Below are 25,960 nucleotides of genomic sequence, written 5' to 3'. Positions count from 1 at the left end.
GTTTATGTTTGTCACAGTAATAAAAGAGACTAGTCAGATTTGTTTACTTGGCTAACGAACACTTGGCTATGTATTTAAATGTGATTTAGCTCCTATGATGAATAAACTAGGTTTACAGTAGCTGTCATCGAAACAGGCTTGTTATCTCAATGTGTGGTTAAATGTTAACTAGTTTTAGCTTTGTCTCATCAAGTTGATTGACAGCTCGTTGTTGTCTCTGCAGACTCATTGTCAGTTGTCAGTGTGATTGATGGAGATGTGTGCCGATAGTACAGGACATACAGTAACAGAATAGATTCGGGTACATGAATAATGTTGAAACTTCAGAACACATTTATTGCTTTTTTTATTGAGTTGCATGCATTGTCGACATCCCATATACAGTGGAGTCCAAAAATCTGAAACTACAGTAACATTTTACAACAAGGTGTAATTTCTTAACATTAGTTAATGTATTGACTAACATGAATAAACAATACAGTTGTTACACTAGTTATTATTCTTGGTAATAAAATATAGTTGTTCATTGTTGGTTCATGTTAGTTCACAGTGCATTAACTGATTATAATATATGATTATATATAACTGATTATAATATATATATGAAATTAATAACTAAGATTAATAAATGCTGTAGAAGTATTGCTCATACTTAGTTCATGTTAACTAATGTAGTTAACTAATTTTAACTAATGAACATTAATGTATAGTGTTACCAAAACCACAAAATCTGGGATTTAAACCTGGAAATAAACAGAAAACTTTGAAAATGGAAACAAGGAGACATAAAATGATTTAGCAATATGATTCTGCACTATTTCTAAGTGACTAAAGAAATGATTCAATTTGTGACATTTATCATGTGAACTCATTTGTACAGAGAATATTAATAAGTGCTTTAAAAATGCTGAACATATTTGCTTAAACTTCAAATGGTGAAAATTACATTTTAACAGTTTTAAAGCTTTTTTTTTTTTTTTCGTTTTCATGCAAGGCAGCATTATATTGGACCCAGAACATTCCTTAAAGGGATAGTTCACCCAAAAATGAAACTTCTGTCATTAATCATTAATCGTCATGTCATTTGAAACCTTTGTTCATCCTCTGAACACAAATTAAGATATTTTTAGTGAAATCTGAGAGCTTTCTGACTCTGCAGAGACAGCAGCATTCAAGGCCCAGAAAGGTAGTCAGGACATCAAAAAAAATAGTCCATGTGACATCAGTGATTCAACCTTAATTTTATAAAGATATGAGAATACTTTTTGTGCACAAAGAAAACAAAAATAATGACTTTATTTAGTAGTTTCTTCTCTTGGGACTATGGACTATTTTATCTATGTCCTTACTACCTTTCTGGGCCTTGAATGTGATAGTCACGTTGCTGTCTATGCAGGGTCAGAAAGGTCGTGAATTTCATCAGTAATATCTTAATTTGTGTTCTGAAGATGAACAAAGGTCTAACGGGTTTGGAACGACATGAGGTGAATAATAAATGACAGAGTTTTATTTTTAGGTGAACTGTTCCTTTAAATATGTAAAAATCCTTTTCAGTTTTTCTTTATTTACTACAGGATTTAATGATTATTAATGTCTTCTTTTTGTGCGTCTGTCAGGCTGATATCATCTCTCTCTCTCTGTCTGTCTTAGGCCTCATTCCCTGGAAACCTGCACCTTGTGTTGGTGCTGAGGCCGACCAGCTTCTTCCAGCGCACCGTCACGGATCTTGGCTTCCGCTTTAGTCAAGAAGACTTCATGCTTAAAATGCCTGTATGACTCATTGCACTCATTCGGTACTTTATTTTGTGAAGTCAGTAGTACCACCCTGACCTGCATGCGTGTCTGTTTTTAAGGTGGTGATGCTCAGCTCTGTCACAGATCTGCTGCGGTACGTTGATGAGAACCAGCTGACCTCAGAGTTTGGGGGAACTCTTGACTACTGCCACAGCGACTGGATCGTCTTGAGAACAGTAAAAAATGATGGTATAGATACATTTAGGAAATATAAAGTAATATCACATTAAACAAAACGGTCTTTTTGTTTTTTACAGGCCATTGAGAGTTTTGCAGTTATGGTTAAGGACATTGCTCAGATGCTGCAGGCGTTTGGAACAGAGCTGGCTGAGACACACTTATCAGAGGAGTGCAGTGCTATTGAGTTCCTCCTGCTGTCCCACACAGAGAAATACAGGAGACTTAAGGTACAGCTCAGTGCCAATTTTCCCTTATTGATTATTGCTGGTCTGTTTTAGCAACATCAAAATTTCAGCTTTGCAGTTATATGAATATACACCTCTTTTTAAAAACTTGAGGTTGGTAGGATTTTTTAAATATTTTTGAATACTCATCAAAGATGAATTTATTTTATCAGAAATACAGTAATATTGTGAAATATTATTACAATTTAAAATGACAAATTCATTTTTTTTATAATACTTAAAAAAAGCTGAATTTTCAGCAGCCATTACTTCAGTCTTCAGTGTCACATGAACCCTCAGAAAACCTTCTGATATCCTGATCTGGTGCTCAAGAAACATTTCTTGTGTATTATCAAAGTTGACTAGGAAGTGCAAAAGAACATCAAGACATTATAAATGTCTTTACTAATTAATTTAATGCATCCTTGCTGAATAAATGTTAATTTACTTCTAAAATCATACTGACCCCAAACAAGGAAAAGTGTTTTAGCTCCTCTAACTATTTTAATTTTTCACCTTATTTATTTAGTTAGTTAGTTCATTAGGTTATAGTACACTACTAGTCAAAACAGTAAGATTTTTAAAGTTTTTTAAAGATTTCTTTTCTGCTCAGCAAGCCTGCATTTATTTGATCCGAAATATAACAGTAATATTGTAAAATATTTTTACAGTTTAAAATAACTGTTTTCTATTTGAATATATTTTAAAGTGTAATTTATTCCTGTGATCAAAGCTACATTTTCTGCATCATTACTCCAGTCTTCAGTGTCACATGATCATTCTAATATGCTGCTTGCTGTTCAAGAAACATTTATTATAATTATTATTATTATCAAAAACCTTTGAGTAATTTTTTTAAGATTCTTTGAAGAATAGAAAGATCCAAAGGTCAGCATTTATATGAAATAAAATGCTTTTATAACATTATGCACTATACCATTTAAAAGCTTGCAGTCATTATAATTTTTCTTCTTTGAGAAAAAAATTATAGAAATTAATACTTTTGTTTAGCAAGAATGCTTTAAATTGATCAAAAGTGATGATAAAAAAAACATTTATAATGTTACAAAGAAAACTGTTTCAGATAAATGCTGTTCTTCTAAACTTGCTATTAATCAAAGTAACCTGAAAAAATCTACTCAGCTGTTTTTAACATAATGATAATAATAATAATCATCATCATCAGAGTATTATCAGCAAATCAGAATGATTACAGTTATTTTAAACAGTAAAAATATTTCAAAGTTTTACTGTTTTGCTCTACTTTGGATTAAATAAATGCAGGCTTGGTGAGCAGAAGAGACTTTTTAAAAAAACATTAAAAATCTTACTATTCAAAAACTTTTGGCTGGTATTGGGTTCTGTGCTGAAAATATATATACAAATATACATCTTACAGCAGTCTCTCAGTTAAGAACTGGAACTGCATGCATAGTAATCATAAAATGTTTAGCAAAACTATAAAATAACCAGCAATAGTTTTGAATCTCAGAAATCATAATCTCATAATCAGATTAAACATGACGTCTACCCTAACTAAGATCCTTTGTATATACCAATTATTTTTGCCAAGAAAACCTTTAAAAAAAGTACCAAGCCTAGGGGAATATACTATAATTAGAGTACACAGAGCATGTGATTACAAAAGCTGTGTTCCACTCCAGTCTGCAGTCACTTTTAGCTCCTGTCTTGTCTTTTCTTGTGTTTTTCTGGCCCCTCTGGGCTCTGGCTGTTGTTTTGTTCCATGATTCTGTGATGTCAGTGACAGCGGAACACAGTGCGAAATGTTTTTGTTGTTATTCATGAGTGAAGGATGCCATCAGATCTGTGATGAGAGAGGGGCGACAGCTGCTCTCAGACCTGGAGACTTCAAGGAAAGAAGGGGACGCTGACACACGCTGGGACATGACACAAGACTGGGATACAATGCAGAGGTGTGCATGCATACACAAATGAACTTGAAATCATGTTTTCTAACGTGTCCTAACATACCTGTGTGTGGTCCTACAGGCTGCTGGCTCAGCTCACAGATATGGAGATGGCTTTTGATGGCTTCTTTGATAAGCACCACCTCAAACTGCAGCAGTATTTACAACTGCTGAGATATGAGCACAGTTTTCAGGAGGTGAACTTCTTTTCTGTCCCTAACATTGATTGTTTAAAGCATGAACATATACTGACGTGCAATCTTTGCTCACAAATGCTTTATACAAAACCTGTGCTTGCATCTGATCATGAAATGATTCTTATATGCTGGGTGTTTTGTCAACATTTTCTGTTTGTCAGATGGAGTGCTCTTTAGAGAAATTAAGAGCACAGGAAAGGAAGATAAGCATCACAGGAGAATCCCTGTCCCAAACAGAGCAGAGTGTCAGAGAGCTGGACAGTCTGGAAAAACGTTCGCAGGTAGCCGCATTGTGCCTTCCTGTTCATTTTGTACAGTCAGTAATAAACATGCTGATATTTCTGACAGCATCTTGTGTGGTACAGGAGGATATGAGTCGGGCTCAGGTTCTTATCCTGCATGGGCATCAGCTGGCTGCTGGACACCACTATGCCATGGCTCTGATTATCCAGCGTTGTAATGAACTCAGACATCAGTGTGACACCCTGACCTCTGCCCTCAATACCAAACGCAACTCTCTGACACATGCACAGACCCTACTGCGCCGCCTTGAAGAGGTGGGCTAATACATCCACTGCTTTACTTTCTGAATAGAAAGATCAAAAGAACAGCATTTATTTGCAATATACATCTGAATAAAGTATAAGTACAGTCTCTTTTGATCAGTTTAATGCATCCTTGGCAAATAAAATAATTGATTTCTTTCAAAACAAAAAATCTTTCTTTGTTTTGCAGGCTCAGCGGTGGTGTGATGATGGCGCTTATCTCTTGGCCAATCAGCAGGTGGATAAATTCCAGTGTAAAGAGGGGGCACAGGCAGCTCTTCGAGATATCGAAAAGTTCCAGGAGGCGGCGCCACCTCTCCTCGGTGCAGGCGCGGATGTGCTCTTTCTGGAGTATGAATCTGTGCTCACTTCATATCTACAGGTAAAGACTACAGAAATTAGACTAGACTTAGTATCAGTAGTTGTTTGATGTAAATTCATTTCAGAAATGTACAGTTGAAGTCAGAAGTTTACATACACCTCACAGAATCTGCAAAATGTTAATTATTTTACTAAAATAAGAGGAATTATACAAACTGCATGTTATTTTTTATTTAGTACTGACCTGAATAAGATATTTACATAGAAGATGTTTACATATAGTCCACAAGAGAAAATAATAGTTGAATTTATAAAAATGACCCCGTTCAAAAGTTTACAAACACTTTATTCTTAATACTGTGTTGTTACCTGAATGATCCACAGCTGTTTTTTTTGTTGTTGTTGTTGATAATTGTTCATGAGTCCTTTGTTTTGTTGTGTATCTAATGGGTATGTAAATGTGCCAGATTTAGCCATTCAGGCTAATTTTCATCTGCAGTCCCTGGCTGGTTGAAAAGGTAACAGAACATGTAAAAAAACAAGTCCACAAATACAGAGAAAACATATATTCCAGCAAACAGTCACAAAAAACACATACAGAACATACAGGCAAACAAGAAACCACTACTTCAAATTATGAAGACATGTCTGATTATCCAGTAACCACCCATTTATCGATTCAGAGAAAGAAGCAAAAGATGTAATATTTCTTAGTTCTATAGGTATAGTATTCCAGGTGTGTACTGCTCTATAAGAAAATGCTGACTGCCCAAAAGCGCTTCTTCTGTGTGGTATTATACAGTTCCCTCTAGTAGATAAATTAGAACTTTGCCTAATAAATTCATTAAGTCCTAAACAGTTAAACAAAAAATTCTTCAGGTCCCATAAATTATTAGGTTGGAAAGGGTTCAAATACACAAAAATGCTGTAAAGCCAAAGAATTTGTGAGACCTGAAGGATTTTTCTGAAGAACAGCAGGCAGTTTAACTGGTCAGAACAAACAAGGGACTCATAAACAACTATTATTAAATAAAAAACACAGCTGTGGATCATTCAGGTAACAACACAGTATTAAGAATCAAGTGTATGTAAGCGGGGTCATTTTTATAAATTCAACTATTATTTTCTCGTGTGGACTATATGTAAATGTCTTTTATGTGAAATATCTTCAGGTCAGTAATAAAAAAAAAATAATACGCATTTTGTATGATGCTTCTTATTTTGGTAAAACAATTACCATTTTGCAGATTCTGCAAGTCGAATATAAACTTTTGACCTCAGCTGTAGGTTCTGATGGATGTCATTGGACCCTCTCAGTCTTATTTCTTAGATGTTTGCTTATATTACAGGTTAAATATAAATGGAAATTCCTTACTGTGCTGTGTTTCAGGCTCATATAGAGAAGACATTTCAGAAGCATGGCTCTGTGCAAGCTCTGATTCAGTCCAGACAGAATTGCCTGAGGAAACTGGCAGACAAACATGTCCGACCAATCCAACTGGTGACCCCTCGTCCAGAAAACCCACCACGTGCAAAATCCCCGCTCTTCTCTCCCAAACATGGTTTGTGGCAGTGCAATATTAATTTTGGATCCAGTTATCCTTAGTATTTTTCATCCATGAGTTCTCACATTGCTTATTCAAAAGATTTTGCACTATATCTGAGAGCAACTAATACTGCTAAATTTGTTAGCAAACTAGCACAGAGAAAAAAGTAAATTGGAGAATAATATATTAAAGAATAAGATTATAAATGTTCATTTCGAGTGACATAATGGGAGATAATAAAGGAGAGAGATTCAGTCTTCATGCATTTAGTATTCTTGAGAGAGCTGAAGCACTGTAAGATGGAGAGATCAAGGGAGGAAGCCACAGAGACGTGCAGAGCTCACCTGACATACTATGATTTTCAGCACAGCTGGATAACAGCCCATCAAAAGTGATCAGACAGGAAAGCAAAGTAAAGATGGATCTGTAGCCGAAACAGGGGCTTTAGGGAGGATTTTGTTCACTCGCAGAGGTCATAAACTGGTATTGACCTCTGAATGACTTCTAAAGTCAGATCAAACTAATATTATGCTATGCCCAGTGCTGTCTGAATGTCTTTGATGATGTGATTTGATTGTGCATAGGACTCTGGATGTTAAAGATATAGCTCACCCAAAAATTAAAATTACCCCATGATTTATTACCCCTCATGCCATTCTAGGTGTATATAACTTTCTTCTTTCAGACAAATGCAACTGGAGTTATATATACATGTAAAAATGCCCTGGCTCTTCCAAGCTTGAGGGCTAAGTAATTCATGGGGTAATTTTCATTTTTGGGTGAACTGTCCCTTTAGTGTTTTGTGCTGCAATCTCTAGTGTGCAATCGCTACTTTTAAAGATGCAACTTCAAAAATTATTCTCACAGCTCTTACTAATGCTCCACTTGTGAATGTTTTCATGCATATTTGTATTAATTTTGTGTTGTATCCAACTGATCTTCTTTTAAAACAGATTTTAATTCAAGTTTAAAGTTCACCTTTGACCTGCCACTGCCAGGCAAAAGAACATCAAGGAAAAGCCCAAACTCCAGGAAGGTAATGGCACTGGTTTTTATAAATACATTTTGGGCATTCTTTTGCTACCAAAGGTCTTAATTTATTACCAAAGGATGTTTCCTCAACTATGATCCTCTGGACATTTAGGGGAAAAAACTCTCTAACTAGTTAACATTTTGCTTGTCTAGTCACAGACTAATATGTAAGTAACTTCCAACACATCTAAAATTATTTATTGTAATATTGTAATTTACTCCAAGGGCTTTGTAGTGGAAAATATGGTGATGGAAATGACATTTTGAACATTTTAAAATAAAATAGCTTTCTCCTTTTGCCTTTTTAAGGCCCAATTCCATAGATTGTATCCCAAATAGAATTTAAAAATCAATTAAATCACACGTGACAAACATTAAAATGATTTATCTTTTTACGGTGTATTCACTTTAATATACAGTAAATTGATTTTGATTTTACCTTATACATGAGTTTCCAAGATGTGATATTAATTTGACAAAAACTTACACATTTAGATTTTTTAAAAATAAATAAATAAAATCAACCACTTACTGCCTGAATTACCTGAAGTGGAAGAAACACCCATATACTGTATTTCATATTGAAAGATATATAAAGATCAGAAAAGACAAAAAAAAAGTAATTGCGACTTTTTGTTTCACAATTCTGACTTTTTTTCTCAGATTTGTGAGATATAAACAATTCTGATAAATGAAGTCAGAATTACATGATATAAACTCATAATTCAGACTTTTTTTCTATAGCACGCAATTGTGAGAATAGTCAGAATTGTGAGCTATGAACAAATATAATTCTGAGAACATATCAGTCTTTTTTCCATTAAAATTGGACTTTATATCACTCAATTCTGAGAAGAAAAAAAAAAGTCAGAATTGTGACTTTATTTCGCAATTGGCAGTTTATATCTCATAATTCTGATTTTATAAAACATAATTGCAAATTTATATTTCAGAATTCTGATAAAAAAAAAGTCAGAATTGCAAAAAAAAAGTCAGAATTGCAAGTTTTTATCTCGCAATTCTGACTCTGTTTCTCACAATTGAGTTTATATCACCCAATTCTAAGAAAAAAAGTCAGAATTATGACTGTATTTCGCAACTGCCAGTTTATATCTCACAATTCTGAAAAAAAAAAGTCAGAATTGCATGAAAAAAGTTGCAATTACTTTTAAAACATTTTTATTCATCAGCAGAAACAGGCTTCCATAAGAAATAGTGCAGTGTGCGTGAGTTGATTAAATTAACACCATGTGCTGGTTTCTAAAGGAAATGATTCTGTTTTCTGTGTGATTCAGATCGAGGTGATTCATGACTATCAGACGGCCAGTTCTCTCCCATACAGTATAGATGGAGAAGACGGCACTGATCTGCTCAAACGGTGAGTCTGCTGTCTGACACTGTCTGTTTAAATGACACACCGATGTGTCTGATGACCCTGTGAACGTGTGTGACTCCAGACACGTGATGAAAGAGCTGATCGAGACCGAGAGGATCTATGTGGAGGAGCTGCTGGCAGTGCTCCTGGTAAGAAGACCTTCATTTTTCTGAATGTGCCACTGAAGATGGAGCTTAAAGCTGATGTGTTGATGTTGTGGATTTGTTTATGATCTCTCTCACTCTATTTGTCTGGATTTGCAGGGCTACAGGGCTGAAATGGACAATCCGTCTCTCGCTCCGCTCCTGCCAACAAGCCTTCGCAACAAGAGAGATGTGCTGTTTGGAAACTTGCCTGATATCTACAACTTCCATAGCAGGCAAGGCCACACACAGCGAACTTCATAACGCTTCTAACGGCAGGAGCAAAAAGTAAACAATAGCTTCAGACCGAAATATGCTTCTGTTTCCTGTGAGATAAAACAGCAAATCCTCACTGCACACTCACAGTTTTGACTTCAAGACACCTTCTAAAACGTCTTATTTTAATAAAACTTATCGGTTTGTGCAGCTGTGTTTGTCAGTGGCTTTGAAACCTGTCTTGCCTGCTGGGTCTTCATCCCCGGGTGAGGCAAATTGCCAAATTGGTTGACTGCAGGAAACCGTTACGCCAATTAAAGCATTTTAATTACAGCTAAATGGCTGTTGGTCAAATAAGGATTTGATTAAGCCAATGAGAGCTCAGCTGGAAGGGAGCGCGTCAGCAGAGCGGGGGTTCTGATAGACAGCTGTGTGACCTCTCGCTGAGTGTCAGTCAGTCTTATCTGGTACACAGACAGAAAAAGGCATAGTACAACTGGGAAATAAGGAACTGAAATAGCTGCGAAATTAATTGTGCATACTACATTTGTAGTGCATATTAAGTGTAATGCAAACTACAGTACATTTGTGGCCCTGGACCACAAAACCAGTCATAAGTTTTTGAAATTGAGATTTATACATCATCTGAAAGCTGAATAAATAAGCTTTCCATTGACGAATGGTTAGGATAGGACAATATTTGGTCTAGATACAACTATTTGAAAATCTGGAATCTGAGGGTGAAAAAATGTAAATATTGAGAAAATCGCATTTAAAGTTGTCCAAATGAAGTTCTTAGCAATGCATATTACTAATTGAAAATTATACCTTTGCTACGTATGACTGGTTTTGTGGTCCAGGGTCACAATTGTAGTGCATACAAAGTAATGCACACTACTTTTTTTATAGTGCATATTAGATTTAATACATACTATTTGTAGTGCATACTGGATGTTGTATATGTGCATTTAATGCGTAGTACATACTGGATATACTGCATACTAGATTTGTACAGCATACTATGTTTATATATGTTTAACTCATTATATATGTATACATTTGCACTCAAAAATTTGATTTATTACATATTGATTATTAATAAATCTCTTAATTTTGTTAAATTTATGCTTTAAACAAGAAAGTAGTTTTGCTGTATAAATGCAGTAGGAAAAACAGACTAATAAGATGTTAAAATGTGGTTGATTATGTAATAAAAACTAAAATATATAAATATGTTCAAAAGTTTAGGGTCAGTAAGATTTTTTAAAAGAAATTAATACTTTTATTAAGCAAGGATGCATTAAATGAGGCCGTAAAGGCATATAATAATTTATTTATTTATTTTTTTAAAGTAAATGCTGTTCTTTTAAACCTTCTGTTCATCAAAGAATCTTGAAAAAATGTATGACATTTCCACAAAAATATATAATAGGTAGCACAACTGTTTTCAACATTGATAAAAGAAATGTTTCTTGAGCATTAGAGTGGTTTATTTATTTTTGCCATCACAAGGAAAAGTGAAATTTAAAAATATTTTAAAATAGCAAATAAATTAATTTAAATTTAATTTAATTTAATTTAATTTAATTTTAAATTAAATTAAATTATTTAATTACAAAATATTTCCATCATATAAACTCACAAAAATAAAACCTCTGATAAATGAAGTCAGAATTGCGTGATATAAACTCACAATTTAAACTCTAATAAATGTAATAAATATAATAAATATAATTCTGAGGACATATCAGTCTTTTTTCCCCCTTAAAATTGGACTTTGTAACTCACAATTGTGAGTTTACATCTCACTATTCTGTGAAAAAGAGATAATAGATTAAGTAATATTTTAAAGAAATTAATACTGCATAAGGATGCATTAAATTGATCAAATGTGACCATAAAGATATGTTGAACCTTTGTTTTGTTTTTTAAAATAAATGCTGTTCTTTTAAACTTTCTGTTCATCAAAAAATGTATGACATTTCCACAAAAATATATAATAAGTAGCACAACTGTTTCTTGAGCATTAGAATGATTTCTGAAAATTCAGCTTTGTCATCATGAGGAAAAGTGACATTTTAAAATATTTTAAAATTGTAAGAAATTAAAATAAAATAAAATAATAAATAACAGTTATTTAAAAAATATTCCAACTGGTAGAGTATTACATACTGTACATTGCAACTTTTTATCTCAAAATTCAGACTTTTTTTCTCACAATTGTGAGTTTACATCTCGCAATTCTGACTTTTTTCTCAGAATTGTGAGACCCGCAGTTCTGATAAATGAAGTCAGAATTGCTTGATATAAACTTTATAGCATGCAATTCCGAGTTAAGTCAGATATTATAGTCAGATATAAACTCTAATAAGTGTAATAAATGCAAATAATTCTGAGAACATATCAGTATTTTTATCCTCAAAATTGGAAATTGTAACTTGCAATTGCAAATTAAATATTTAAAAAAATAATGAAAGTCCCACAACCAAAAATGACTGGTAGAGTATAACATAAAATTACGTTAAATTATGGCAATCAAAAAGCTTCCCCAGCACTACTGCCAAAGTGTGTAACTTGTGTCTTCTGTTCTCCAGTGTCTTCCTACAAGATTTGGAAAGCTGTCTAGAAAGCCCTGAGGCAGTAGGGGCATGCTTTCTGGAAAGGGTGAGGAAGTTTAAACCACCATATGAGTCTAATTTGAGGTTACTGTTCATGTCTTTCTCCTTTTTTCATGTCACAAAACATATCTAACATAAAATATCTGTTTTCAGAAAGACCATTTCCATTTATATGAATGTTACTGTCAGAACAAACCTCGATCTGATTCCTTATGGCGGCAGTTCTCAGACTGCCCGTTCTTCCAGGTATCAAAAACCATCTCCATTTATAAAAAATACTTGCAGCACACTGACATGCATTTAGAAGGAGATCTGAAATGTGTCCTGTGTGTTTCAGGAGTGCCAAAAGAAGCTGGAACACAAACTTGCTCTTGACTCGTACCTGCTGAAACCAGTCCAGCGCCTTACAAAATACCAGCTCCTATTAAAGGTGCAAGCTTTAGCTGAATACAAATGTGCGTTGTCAAAAAGTCAGAATTGTGGGATGTAAACTTGCAATTGTAAAAAAGTCTTAGAGGTGTAAACTTGCAATTATGAGTTCATAACTTGGAATTGCATGATATAAACTTAAAATTATAAGGATCAAAAACAAGATTGTGAGATAGAGACTTGCAATTGTGAGAAAAAAGTTATATTTTTGTAAATAAGCTGATGTAGGAATAATTTTGTCCATTAAATCAGTGGATTTGTATGTGCGCTTGATAATAGGAGCTTCTGAAGTACAGCACAGGCTGTGAGAGAGTTTCTGAGCTGCAGGGGGCGCTAGACGCCATGCTGGATCTGCTGAAGTCAGTCAATGACTCAATGCACCAGACTGCCATCACCGGATATGAGGTGACATTTTTACCAACTTAAAGTGTGTGTGAGTTCGAGTGTCTCTGTTTGTGTGAATGCGTAGTTAACATGTTGTATGTTGCAGGGGGATCTCAGCAATCTGGGCCGTGTGCTAATGCAAGGCTCCTTCAGCGTGTGGATTAGTCATAAGAAGGGTCCGACCCGCGTGAAGGAACTGGCCCGCTTCAAGCCCATGCAGCGACACCTGTTCTTGCATGAGCATGCGCTCCTCTTCTGCAAGCGTCGAGAGGAACACGGAGAGAACGCTGACAAAACTCCCTCCTACAGCTTCAAGCACTGTCTCAAGGTACGGTGCATACTTCCTGCTGGGAGCACATATACAATCTCAGAAAGCCCTGACAGCATCGCATGTGGATGCATCAGGATATGTCAGCTTGTTTACTCATGACAACATTCCTTCCTTGTTTTTAAAATGTGCTGCTACATCACAAGATGTGACAGGATATGACATGTTTATACAGCTGTTTTCAGAATTGCATGTTTTTTCCATCTGCGAATATAAAATGCTGTTTGTGTCGGCAGATGAGTGCAGTCGGCATTACGGAAAACGTCAAAGGAGATGTGAAGAAGTTTGAGATCTGGTACAGTGGCAGAGAGGAAGTCTATGTGATACAGGTGAGAAGGTTTAAAGGGACAGTTCACCCAAAAATGAAAATTAGTTCATTAATTACTCACCCTTGTTTTGTTCCAAACCTGTAAGAGATTTGTTCATCTTTAGAACACAAATTAAGATATTATTAATGAAATCTGAGAGCTTTCTGACTCTGCATAGACAGCAGTGCAATCACCACATTCAAGCCCCAGAAAGGACATTGATAAAATAGTCCATGTGACATCAGTGGTTCAACCGTTATTTAATAAAGCTACAAGAATACTTTATGTTTGCTGTAGTACTCCCGTGAACACGCATCAAAGACTGACATGGAAGAGTATAAATTGTTGAATAAAGTCATTATTTTTGTTTTCTTTGCACACAGGAAGTATCTTGCAGCTTCATAAAATTAAGGTTGAACCACTGATGTCACATGGACTGTTTTAACGATGTCCTTACTACCTTTCTGGATCTTGAACATAGTATTTTGTTGCTGTCCTTACAGGGTCAGAAAACAAAAATATCTTCATTTGTGTTCCGTAAATGAACGAAGATCTTACAGGTTTGGAATGACATGAGGGTGAGTAATTAATGATAGACTTTTTATTTTTGGGAGTTTGTCCAAAAATAAATAAAATAGTGATGCTTCTCAAATATATATGGGCCATTCTACAGAATTGGTCCAAAGTCAAAGTTGGACACGTCCTGAAACAAATGTCTTCTTCCAAAAAAATTGTATGTATGCAAATTGTATAATATCCATAATATACATTTCTAGTAATTGTGCAGTTAATTCTCATGTTGTATTTTCAGAAAGTTTTGGAATATTTGTTCTCTCCCAAAATTTGTCACTATCGAAACACAGTAATGTATAATTTAATAAGAATAGTTATATTGACCTATTAAGACTTTACTTACATCTACACTGTAAATATATATTTTTTGCTACTTTATTACATTTTCAGAGATAAATCACTACCAGTTACATTTTTAACAATTCCAAGTGTAATTTATGAGATTTGTTGTATTTTGAATTCTTCATAAAAGGCAAAAAGTTGATCATACTGATTTCAAAGTTAAGGATTTATTAGTTTGAATATACATTGAACCAAAAACTATCATAACATCTTAGTTGATAATTCAAATTCAGTATACTTTATTTCTGACAAAACATCCCATGTTTCAGTAGTGACAGCACATTTTCGGTAGTGATTGTAATGTTTTGGTAGCGACCACATCACACTACTTAAACATACTAAAATACAAAAAAATTCCATAACTGTACTAAACTTTTGTTTATTTCCCCCAAATATGAGGATTATGTGTTCCCTTTTGTCACTACCGAGACAATGATGACATTTCGGCCATGACTGTTACGGTAGTGACAATTCTATGGGATAACACCCAAAAAACAAATATATCACTACCAATACTCCACCAAAGTTTCAGTCATGACTGATTCGGTAGTGACAATTTTAGGTACTTTTGAACCTAGCCCAAAAGTGCTAATCAGCACATGGTTAGCTAGCACAGTTCTGGTGCTAACTAACGGTGGTACACATATAATAACTAAACATTATGGAATAACTCCCAAAAAAGTGTGCTTAATTGCAGAAAAAAAGGTATTCAGTAGTGACGTTCGTTAAGGTTACATACAGATTTTTCAGACTTTTGAACACATTTACCTCAAAATGATGAGACCTATCTACTCACACCTTGTAGCTATAAGAGACATATGAATATTTCCTGGTCATAAATTTATGGGTTTAGTTAAAATCAGTTTTGGCCAATAGACTAAAACATACAGTGTTTCGTTCTTGACGAAAAAAGCGGGACACATTTTTTTACATGAAGTTTCATATTCAAGTTTACAAATAAATACGTTTTTTTGAACTTCACTTTTTAAAAGAAGCAAAAAGATACTTTTAAAAACAACAATGGGAAAAAATTATTTCAATACCATTTTCATAAGTTGAAATTTAGGGGTTAGGGTTCGGGACAGCCACATCTCAATTAAAAAGTACCCAATAAATTATGATTTTCTATATATTTGGCTTACTAATATTTTAAATATTATTGTGGGTTTTGATAAATAATAGAAGGATCTTAGTAAACAACTAAGATTTGAATACTTAAATGCTTGTTTTTTGGTTGTGGGACTAGAATGGGCAATTTACATTAATCATTGTTTTGCAAAAACTTTTCATAGGCACCCACAGTGGAGGTGAAGATCGCTTGGCTGAACGAGATCAGAAAGATCCTGACCAACCAGCAGAAACAACTCAAAGGTCTCAATACATTTACAATGATTAAATGTCACTATTATTCCTCCACAAGTACTTTGAGTAATGCGTGTTCTTTTCTCATTGGTCCAGAGGAGTTGTGTCACTCTGCTGCAGTCTCAGAGCAGATGCAAATGTCTCCTCCTCTCTCAGTGAGGTAAGAATCCACTAGTGTACAGATCACTGTCATTGAGTCCCTCTCTAACCCCTGATGCAACCCTCATATTCAGCACTCCCCGATCACTCTCTCTCTCTCCTTGACCCTTTGGCTTAGACCAGCTTTTTGCTGCTTTTAGCTGTTAGATATCCCACATGACACTTCCTTCCCAGAATCCCGCTAATAACTTCAGTACCCTCTCCCTGCTTTTATAGTCCCCGCTTTAGCAATTCATATGATGTGTAAGGATGGTCCAAAATTAACGTTTTTTTTAAAGTATATGCAGCTTTGTTGAGTGCAAAAATGTACTGGTCCTAAATATACAGGTCTTGAAATTGTATTGTGCATTATTGTAAAAATAAACATAGTAGTATATGTAAAGTATGTGTAATATTACCACATCTTATGTAAGAAATATGATGTACTATAAAAATAAAAATAAAAACATACATATGCATACATTCTCATGTTTGTACAATTTATGTTACATTATATTAATTGATATGGTACTATTTACCATATAGTACCATATGTTATATGTTACATTTTATATTCATATGTACTATATATATATAGATACATAGAGATACATAGAGGTTTCAGATAAATGCATAAATGTTAATTTATTTATTTAATTTATGGGTTATAATTACTAAAATTTTACTTCAAGCATATAATGTTGCAGTTCCTAATAAAGTTACTGAGTAGCTTTAACTATATTATTTACTCACCAATGTCATTTTTACTTTTATTTAGTGAGTGTTAATTTTGGACCTATGTACTGTTGATGATTACATACACCTTGCAGAATCTCCAAAATGTTAATTATTTTACCGAAGTAAGAGGAATCATACAAAATGCATGTTATTTTTTATTTAGTACTGACCTGAATAAGATATTTCACATAAAAAGACATTTATATATAAGTATGTATATCTATCTATATATCTATATATATATATATATATATATATATATATATATGTGTGTATATATGTATATGTGTGTGTGTAGTTGTTCATGAGTCCCTTGTTTGTCATGAACTGCCACTGTTCTTCAGAAAAATCCTTCAGGTCCCACAATTTCTTTATTTTTTCAGCATTTTTGTGTATTTGAACCCTTTCCAGCAATGACTGTATGATTTTAAGATCCATCTTTTCACACTGAGGGACTCACATGCAACTGTTACAAAAGGTTCAAACGTTAAGAGTTGGGGGGTGAAAACTTTTTGAATTTGAAGATCAGGGTAAATTTAACTTATTTTGTCTTCTGGAAAACATAAGTGTATGTTATGTAGCTTCTGAAGGGCAGTACTAAATGAAAAAAATATGATATATAGGCAAAATAAGAAAAATGTACACATCTTGGTTTTGTTCAAAAGTTTACACCCCCAGCTCTTAATGCATCGTTTTTCCTTCTGGAGCATCAGTGAGCGGTTGAAACTTCTGTAATAGTTGCAGTAGTTGCATTTAAATCCCTCAGTTGTCCTCAGTGTGAAAAGATGGATCTCAAAATCATATAGTCATTGGAAATGGTTCAAATACACACACACAAAAAAAGACTTTTTTCGCAACCTAGAGGTTTTTTCTGAAGAACAGCAGGCCGTTTAACTGTTCAGGACAAACAAGGGACTCATAAACAACTATCACTAAACAAACAAACAAAAAAACACAGCTGTGGATCATTCAGGTAACAAAAAAGTGCTACGAATCAAGCATATGTAAACTTTTGAACAGGGTCATTTTTATAAATTCAGCTATTATTTTCTCTTGTGGACTATATGTAAACATATTTTATGTGGAATAACTTGTTCAGGTCAATACTAAAGAAAAAAATAGCATGCATTTTGTATAATCCCTCTTATTTTGGTAAAACAAATAACATTTTGCAGATACTGCAAGGTGTATGTAAACTTTTGACCTCAACTCTATAAGCCATATTTAAAACACACTTCTTGTATTTACATAAATTGAACCCATACACATTCAGAATGTCCCATTTTAACAAATCAATTAAGTAAAAGTATTTCATTAAGTAAAATTGTATGAAAAATTATCTGATGATAATGAGGGGAATGAAGCCGCTGTGTGTGGTTGCCTGTCCTCCCGCAGGGCCGTGCGGCCTTCCGGTGGCGTTCTTAAGGGCTGCCTGCCCCGTCTGGACCTTGTGTCCCTGTCGGGGGGCGTGTGTGTGTGCCTTCGCACTCGGAGCCCACGCCTCACTCGCCCCTCCCAGCGACAGTGACGCTCAGTGGTAAATCAGGCAGGAGGGGGGCCGCTCCGATCTGTGCTCCGTCACATACAGGGCTGCTACGGCCACACTTTAACCACCATCGCCGTCCCATACACACCCCACCCCACCCCTCTGATCCCACCAGCAGTACCCTTATCATTCACATAACAGGCAGATGCTTTGCCAGCATCTCTGCATCTGTTTTGCATGACATGCAAACACCAAAAGAGTTTGGTTTGACTCCATTGGCTGTTCAGCAGCGCTTTGAAGACAGCCCTTATTTTGAGATCAAGACAAATATGATACAGTGGTTGTAACCAGCTCAGCCTATTGACAAATCAAGGCTGTATCGTCTTATTTTCACTTCATTTCCTTATCAGCACGTCTCTATGCTGTTATGAAAGAGTCATTTGCCTTGCAGGCCTGAAATTTCCGCCATCTGTCCATATCTGCCAGCTTCTTACATGGTTTGCGCTGAGCTGATGGTTGGTTTGGCTCCTGTTTTCTGACTAAAAGATGGTGTATGTGTGAATAATTGTTTATTTACTTCATGCTCTGTTTTTGTCCCACAGCAAACAGCAAAGAGCGTCAGTGAGCTCAGAGGGGACTGAGTCGGGCCACAGCAGTCCAGATCCGTTCGGCTGCTCTACCCAGCACCAGCGCAACAGACGCAGTGAGTGTTACACACACAAACACCTGCATATACACACTTAATCTCTGTTTAAGTATGCAAAAGCAGAATGTGTTAGGCCAACAGTTTATTTGCAGTATAAACAACTTTTGTTTGTCTTAAACTGGACTTGCTGAACTGTTAAAAGACCACACATGGACTCTTCAAATATATGTATGCATTTGCTGTGGTGTATCATGGGAGCAGGAACATAAGTATGATGAAACAAGATATATATATCAGAGGTTGTGCTACACTTTAAAGTACAAATTCCGTCATAATCTATTATTACCTGTCATTTTAATTTTCATATTTGAATTTGAATAACACGTTTAATTGCTTTCATTTTTGTTTACTTTTTAATTTTTAATCATGAACCTACAGGACGACACCATAGTGTTTAAAAACAACAAAATACGCTGGGTAAAAAAAAATGTAAAAAAAATACCGTTTTGGCTCTCTTTAATGTGGCGTGATAGATCGTTGCAGCTCTTGGGTCCTCGCCTGTGCGTAATCAAAGGCATAGGAAAACATTCGTGATAGTTTCGTTTTTGTTCTGTATCCCGTGCACACTCGCCAACAACTGGATATATATTATATATCATATATATATAGTATTGCCACACATGTAAATGCATTGGATTTTAAATTCAGAATGCAACTACATATGAGATATAGGGCCAAAATACTCTGTTTTGGGCCTTAGATACACTTATAAACACATATTGCACACATACATAGCAGTGTAGTTGAAGTGTAATGCTTGCTGTTCAAAATTACACTAGTCAACACACGTTTCAGCTGTAAAACCATTATTCCTGTCACCACCAACTTCAGGGACAAGCTCAAAGCCACACACGCAGTATGAAACATGAAAGAGCATGTGATTTCTCCACTCACATACATGATCTGTGAAGCTCACGCAGGCTGTCAGCATCTGTTAGGTTCATCAGACACTGTATATTAAATGTATTTCATGTATCAGAATGCAGTGATTTACACTGAAACATGCATGTGATGTGTTTGTGGTAGGCTGGCCGGGCGCACCTTATTCTGTAGATATCTGTGAAGGTCTGGAGGACTGGAGTGGAGCAAACAGCCTCTCTAACCCGTCTGACACTGAGGAGGAGGATGCCGCACATCTGGTGGGATACGAATTTCCCACACTCAGTCACATATACAAATTGTGGTAACTTATATAGGGTGACTTATTTTTAATTGTACATCTGTTTTAGGTTGCAGGCAGATACAAAGCCTTCGTCGACTGGCGTAAAAATGGGACAGATAACTTCATCATTAAGTGCGGCGATGTCATACAACTACAGCATGAGGAAAACGATGGCCAGTGGTGAGTGATGTGTGAGAACATTAAAGAGGAAGTTCAACTAAAAATGAAAATTACCCCATGATTTACTCACCCTCAAGCCATCCTAGGTGTATATGACTTTCTTGTTTCAGACGAATACAGTCAGAGTTATATTAAAAAATGTCCTGGCAGTGAATAGCTGTTGAGATTTTGAAGTCAAATAAAGTGCATCTATCCATCATACAGTGTACTCCACATGGCTCGGGGGGGTTAATAAAGGCCTTCTGAAGCAAATTAATGATTTTGTTGAAGAAAAATATTCGTATTTGAAACTTTATAAACTGTAATCTCTAGCTTCTACTAACTGTTGTACATGCATTATCGAGAGTGTGGCTTATATCGAAATCCTCCATCATTTTTCTTTACAAGTCTTCATTTTGTACTTCTAATTTACGACCAGTTATTTGTTTTGCTATCTCCTTTGCACTACTGCATTTGTCACTTCCCAGAGCTTATGCTATGCCTATATCCTACATCATCCGCTGGAACTTCACTCTCTCGTGAACACGTACGACAGTTAGCAGAAGCTAGAGATTGTAGTTTATAAAGTTTTAACTATGGATATTTTTCTTACACAAATGCATCAATTCACTTCAGAAGGCCTTTATTAACCCTCTGGAGCTTGAGGAGTACTTTTTATGATGGATGGATGAACTTTATTGAACTTCAAAATCTCAACACCCATTTGCCCATTCGGAAGAGCCAGAACATTTTTTAAATTTAACTCTGATTGTATTCGTCTGATAGAAGAAAGTCATATACACCTGGAATGGCTTAAGGGTGAGTAAATCATGGGGTAATTTTCATTTTTGGGTGAACTATTCCTTTAAAGAATATAAAGCAATGTTGTGGGAGAAATACAACTGGGAGAAATGTAACTGAAAGGGATAGTTCATTCAGAAATTACAATTCTGTCATCATTTAGTCACCGTCATGTTGTTCCAAACCTCTATGACTTTATATGATGTAACATAAAAGAAGATATATTTAGAGATGTATTGAGAAATGTCAAATGGAAATCAGTGGTAACCAGAACTATTTGGCTACCAAATACTTCAAAATATCCTCTTTGTGTTCCACAGAAGAAGGAAAGTGATACAGGTTTGGTTTTACCTTTATGTTTGATAGCATCTGACAGCATGATTTTGATTCCCTCAAAAAAAAAAAAAAAAAGAAACAGTAAAGATATGTTTATATTGAAGTGTTGTGGGAAATGTAGTCCTATATCAACAAGAACAATTAAGTCAACTTTACCAGTTTTGGGCAAAATTTACAATGACATCCCTTTCAAATGCAGTTGGTTTAAAATTTCCTTTCATTTTAGTTCTTTACATCTACATCTTGTTTACCTCAATTCAAATTTATTTGCAATTTAAAGGGCATTTTCAATTCAGTCCTGAAAGATGCAAAACCCTGATCTTTAAAGACAAAAAAAAGAGCTTCACATTTATACTCCTGTATCATCCATAGACTTTTAGAGTTACTGAGTGGAACTGAATTGACACTGAGCTTACTGGAGCTGAATAATCACACTATTGCCTTTTTAGAGTTGCTTTACAGAAGAGTGTGTTTAATAATTTAATGGCATCACTGATTCAGATAATTTCCTGTTAAATACTGTGAAGATGCTTTATTGTATAAAGCACTATATAAATAAATATGACTTTTTCTGTGGTACCTATAGGTAAATTTAACCGGATTATTTCATTAAAATGCATGCATTAGTTCAATGACACAAATGTGACCCTGGACCACAAAATCTATTTGTAGTATTTGTAGCAATAGCTAAGAATACATTGTGAGGGTCAAAATGATCATCATTCGGATATTAAGTAAAGATCATGTTGCATGAAGATATTTTGTAAATTTCCTTAATTTTTGATTAGTATGCATTGCCAAGAACTTCATTTGGACAACTTTAAAGGCGATTTTCTCAATATTTTGATTTTTTTGCACCATCGGATTCCAGATTTTCAAATAGTTGTATCTTGGCCAAACATTGTCCTATCCTAACAAACCATACATCAATGGAAAGATTATTTATTAAACTTATAAAATAGATGATGTATAAATCTCAGTTTTGTGGTCCATGGTCACAAATTTCTTGGCACTAACGTAGCTTTAGAAATTGTTTTGATGTAAATCAGTATAGATGTATACTCTCACAGGCTGGTGAAGAATCTGAGTCGCAGACAGGAAGGCCGTATTCCTACTGCCAACCTGCAGGGCATCCTGAGAGAAAGCATCAAGAATCACTCCAACCGGCTTGGAGGTGAGAGTCCGTTTGGACATCCACTGGCTTTTTAGCATGGTTCCCTGAATAATGAGTTAGCTTAAGATCCATACTGCCGTATCTTCTGTGCAGACCCAGGGAATCGTAAGGCGCGGAAGCTAAGCTCGCCGTGATGGAACGGCCCAGTGCTATACACTGACAATTGGTAGCTCAGACTGTACTACATGGATTCAGAACTGACCAGCAGGATCGTATTCCAGATGCTACCAAATTGCAAAAGATCATTTTTACATCTTACAGGAGATCTTCACCATTTCAGAAAACCCAGAGAGCGCTTTTAAAGATCTGTCCTCTGCCTAAACACACTTCAGTCCTCCTGACTAGGTGAAGCCTAGAACATTCTGACTCTAGTAGACTTTGCAGTTGTTTTTAATGAATCGAGGTCCATCAAAGGCCCCTTTGTTGCTGTCTTCACGGTTTACCCTCTCAGAAGACTTATGAAAGCATTCGTAAAGGACCTGAATTTTTAAACTGTTTGTTTGTGCTGTTATTTATCTTGTACTGTTACTGTTGTATTTATCCTCAATCTGAGCTCTTCCTGAGAGCTTCAATGCCAAATCATGCAGTGCCATAATGCCTGTTTCCCCACTTTTATTTAATGCAGACTTTGCTCAGTAGTGCACTAGTTACCTCAAAAAAATATTTGAAAGCACTTTATTCAGGTCACACAAATTTGTGGCTCTTTGTGTGTTTCTGCAGCTTTAAACCGGATGAATTTTGCATGCCGTCAATTCTTACCTCTCTTATTTAGTCAAATTCTCTCGTCAGGCACTTTACATGCAGAATCTGCTCTGCCAGCTTGAAGACCTGGGGGCCGTCATGTAAATGTTGACTTTGGAACCACAAATACGAGTTACTAGGGGGTGAGCAGAGCGCATGTGTGTTGAATGTGCGGCACGTCTGCAAAATCAGAGCCGTGTTAACGGAGGATTCTTATTAAGAGAGATCATACAGCAAACATTAAATATACCCAGTGTTTAGAATGCTTAATTAAATATTAATTGCAGACTTATATGAATTTACGACATTAAATCAGGCCCGCAGTTGGAGGGCTGACTTTGATATACCAGCGTTTGAAGTGGAAATGAGCTGTGTGCTGCAGCAGGAGACGCTGTGGAGTACGTATCTCTTATGTTATTAATTTCGCTATCAAGTTGTTCCCTTCCAGCGTGGAGCTCCAGCCACCCACTCAAAATCAAGCCACGTAAAGGACACAACTGCCTGTAGACTGTGCTGTATTAGCCATATATACTGTCAGCTTTGCATATTTATATGCTTATTCGTGTCCAAACGTCTGAGAGCACACTGAAAAATTTCATGAGCATCAGGTTTTTCCATCATGTTCATTTTTAAATTCAACTTCACTCAGAATGAATGCAAAACAAGAATTTCCACTAACAGTCTCAGACTTCTGGACCCTACTACTGTATATCTAATAGCATTTCATCCTGATTTTTATTTGTTTTTTTGGACTGGCTTCTAAATTATTCTTTTTGAAGGAATGTATCTGTGTTGTCTGTTGTATTGTAACAATATTGTATTTAAATTTGTACAGCCTATTGAAAATTAAGAAATACATTTTTTTAAATAAACCTATTTAGTAGTACATAATGTGTACCTAAAACATATACTTAGTATTATTAACTACTCTAGTGTTCAAAAGTTTGGAGTCAGTAAATTTTTTTAATGTCTGCGCTTATGCTCACCAAGGCTGCATTTATTTGATTAAAAAAAATGCAGTATAAACATGATCCTGTTAAATATTATTTTGATTTTTTTGTTTTAATATATTGTAAAATGGAATTTATTCCTGCAGTGTAAAAACAGTTGTGCTGCTTAATATTTTTGTGGAAACTGTTACATTTTTGGATGAACAGAACGTTCAAAGAACAGCATTTATTGTAATTTTTAAAAAATGTTTTGTAACATAAATGACTGTACTGTAACTTTTTCAATTTAATGCATCCTTTTTGAATGAAATACACATTTCTTTCCAAAAAAAAAAAAAAAAAAAACTTGCTGACCCCAAATTTTTAAACAGTAATGTATATAACAATTATTAATTTTTCATTTTTTTTAATTTATAAGATTTTTAGGATTAGACATTTTAAAGTCAAAGGCACGCATCATAAACAACATCATAACATCATAAACATCAGTTGTGTTGTTATCTCCCAGAGACCGGCCTCAAATGATGAAAGGATCTTTCACGGGCGAGATGTGAGTGATCTGATGCCTCCAGTGTTTATGGGTAAGATCCAGTGATTTTCAGAACTAGGTCACGAGTCTTTTAAAGAACGCTGTTGAAATCTTAAATAGGTTCCTAGTGTCAGATATTTTCAGCCACGTTCCTCCAGTTTTCTCTCTGAAGGCAGTGGCAGTTCAAAGCTTGCGGGGCTACGTTTTTTTCTTGCTGTCTGAATTAGAGATTGAGTTCTCAGTCAAGAAACCTTAGCAGGTTCTACCCATGTAGGAAAGGTTATTTCACCCAAAAATGAAAATTCTGTCATTAATTATTCACTCTCATGTCATTCCACACCCGTAAGACCTTTGTTCATCTTTGGAAACATAAATGAAGATATTTTTGAGGAAATCATCAGTGGTTCAACCCTATAACCCATTATCCGAACTTCATAACATTACGACTGAACCACTGATGTCACATGGACTATTTTAAGGGTCAGAAAGCTCTTGGAAAGCTCATCGAAAATATCTTCATTTGCATTTTTAAGATGAATAAAGGTCTTAAAGGAGAAGTCCACTTCCAGAACAACAATTTACAGATAATTTACTCACCCCTTGTTATCCAAGATGTTCGTGTCTTTCTTTCTTCAGTCGTAAAGAAATTGTTATTGAGGAAAACCATCCAGAATTTTTCTCCGTATAGTGGACTTTTATGGCGCGAGTTTAAACCTCCAAAATACAGTTTAAATGCGGCTTCAAAAGGCTGAAACGATCCCAGCCGAGGAATAAGGGTCTTATCTAGCTTATTTCTCGGCTGGGATCATTTAGAGCCATTTGAAGCTGCACTGAAACTGCATTTTGGAAGTTCAAACTCGCAGGAACCATAGAAGTCCACCATATATAGAAAAATTCTTGAATGTTTTCCTCAAGAAACAATTTCTTTACGACTGAAGAAAAAGACACAAACATCTTGGATGACAAGGGGGTGAGTAAATTATCTGTAAATTGTTATTCTGGAAGTGAACTTCTTTAACCACAGGAGAAAACAGTATGTGTCAATGGCTTATTGATTATTAAATGTCCTTATGGAACAGTGAAGGTACTAAGACATGTGTAATTGATGAAATGCTGTGCATGGTTTATTGATGGAATCTCATTGGCCAGCCAGGTCTTGGGGGCGGAGCATAACTACAATCTGTTACAATGGGA

At 35.3% G+C, this 25,960-nt stretch overlaps 1 protein-coding gene across 3 annotated transcripts in view; it reads left to right on the top strand.

The window, feature by feature from the left end:
• The window catches only part of mcf2a (MCF.2 cell line derived transforming sequence a), a 32,544-nt gene extending 8,346 nt beyond the window's left edge, over positions 1 to 24,198 (top strand). For 2 of the 3 annotated variants that reach the window (XM_051128104.1, XM_051128105.1), the window contains 26 exons: positions 1,651 to 1,770; positions 1,854 to 1,970; positions 2,052 to 2,201; positions 4,011 to 4,132; positions 4,209 to 4,323; positions 4,485 to 4,604; positions 4,689 to 4,880; positions 5,059 to 5,250; positions 6,580 to 6,751; positions 7,690 to 7,772; positions 9,064 to 9,146; positions 9,226 to 9,292; positions 9,407 to 9,522; positions 12,097 to 12,166; positions 12,274 to 12,366; positions 12,458 to 12,550; positions 12,829 to 12,954; positions 13,040 to 13,261; positions 13,498 to 13,590; positions 15,777 to 15,855; positions 15,943 to 16,006; positions 18,811 to 18,911; positions 19,941 to 20,053; positions 20,144 to 20,256; positions 22,443 to 22,546; positions 22,640 to 24,198. In XM_051128104.1, the coding sequence (XP_050984061.1) occupies positions 1,651 to 1,770; positions 1,854 to 1,970; positions 2,052 to 2,201; positions 4,011 to 4,132; positions 4,209 to 4,323; positions 4,485 to 4,604; positions 4,689 to 4,880; positions 5,059 to 5,250; positions 6,580 to 6,751; positions 7,690 to 7,772; positions 9,064 to 9,146; positions 9,226 to 9,292; positions 9,407 to 9,522; positions 12,097 to 12,166; positions 12,274 to 12,366; positions 12,458 to 12,550; positions 12,829 to 12,954; positions 13,040 to 13,261; positions 13,498 to 13,590; positions 15,777 to 15,855; positions 15,943 to 16,006; positions 18,811 to 18,911; positions 19,941 to 20,053; positions 20,144 to 20,256; positions 22,443 to 22,546; positions 22,640 to 22,680 (2,961 nt within the window). In that variant the 3' untranslated portion in view covers positions 22,681 to 24,198. Of the gene's footprint in view, positions 1 to 1,650; positions 1,771 to 1,853; positions 1,984 to 2,051; positions 2,202 to 4,010; positions 4,133 to 4,208; positions 4,324 to 4,484; positions 4,605 to 4,688; positions 4,881 to 5,058; positions 5,251 to 6,579; positions 6,752 to 7,689; positions 7,773 to 9,063; positions 9,147 to 9,225; positions 9,293 to 9,406; positions 9,523 to 12,096; positions 12,167 to 12,273; positions 12,367 to 12,457; positions 12,551 to 12,828; positions 12,955 to 13,039; positions 13,262 to 13,497; positions 13,591 to 15,776; positions 15,856 to 15,942; positions 16,007 to 18,810; positions 18,912 to 19,940; positions 20,054 to 20,143; positions 20,257 to 22,442; positions 22,547 to 22,639 lie in introns of those variants that run through there. The other variant, XM_051128106.1, reaches the window with a different exon arrangement.
• The last annotated feature ends 1,762 nt before the right edge of the window (positions 24,199 to 25,960 follow it).

The sequence above is a fragment of the Labeo rohita genome, chromosome 14 (assembly GCF_022985175.1).
Source record: "Labeo rohita strain BAU-BD-2019 chromosome 14, IGBB_LRoh.1.0, whole genome shotgun sequence".
NCBI classification, from domain to species: domain Eukaryota; kingdom Metazoa; phylum Chordata; class Actinopteri; order Cypriniformes; family Cyprinidae; genus Labeo; species Labeo rohita.
Note: the sequence above shows the minus strand (reverse complement) of the source record. Positions and strands in the feature narration are given on the sequence as shown.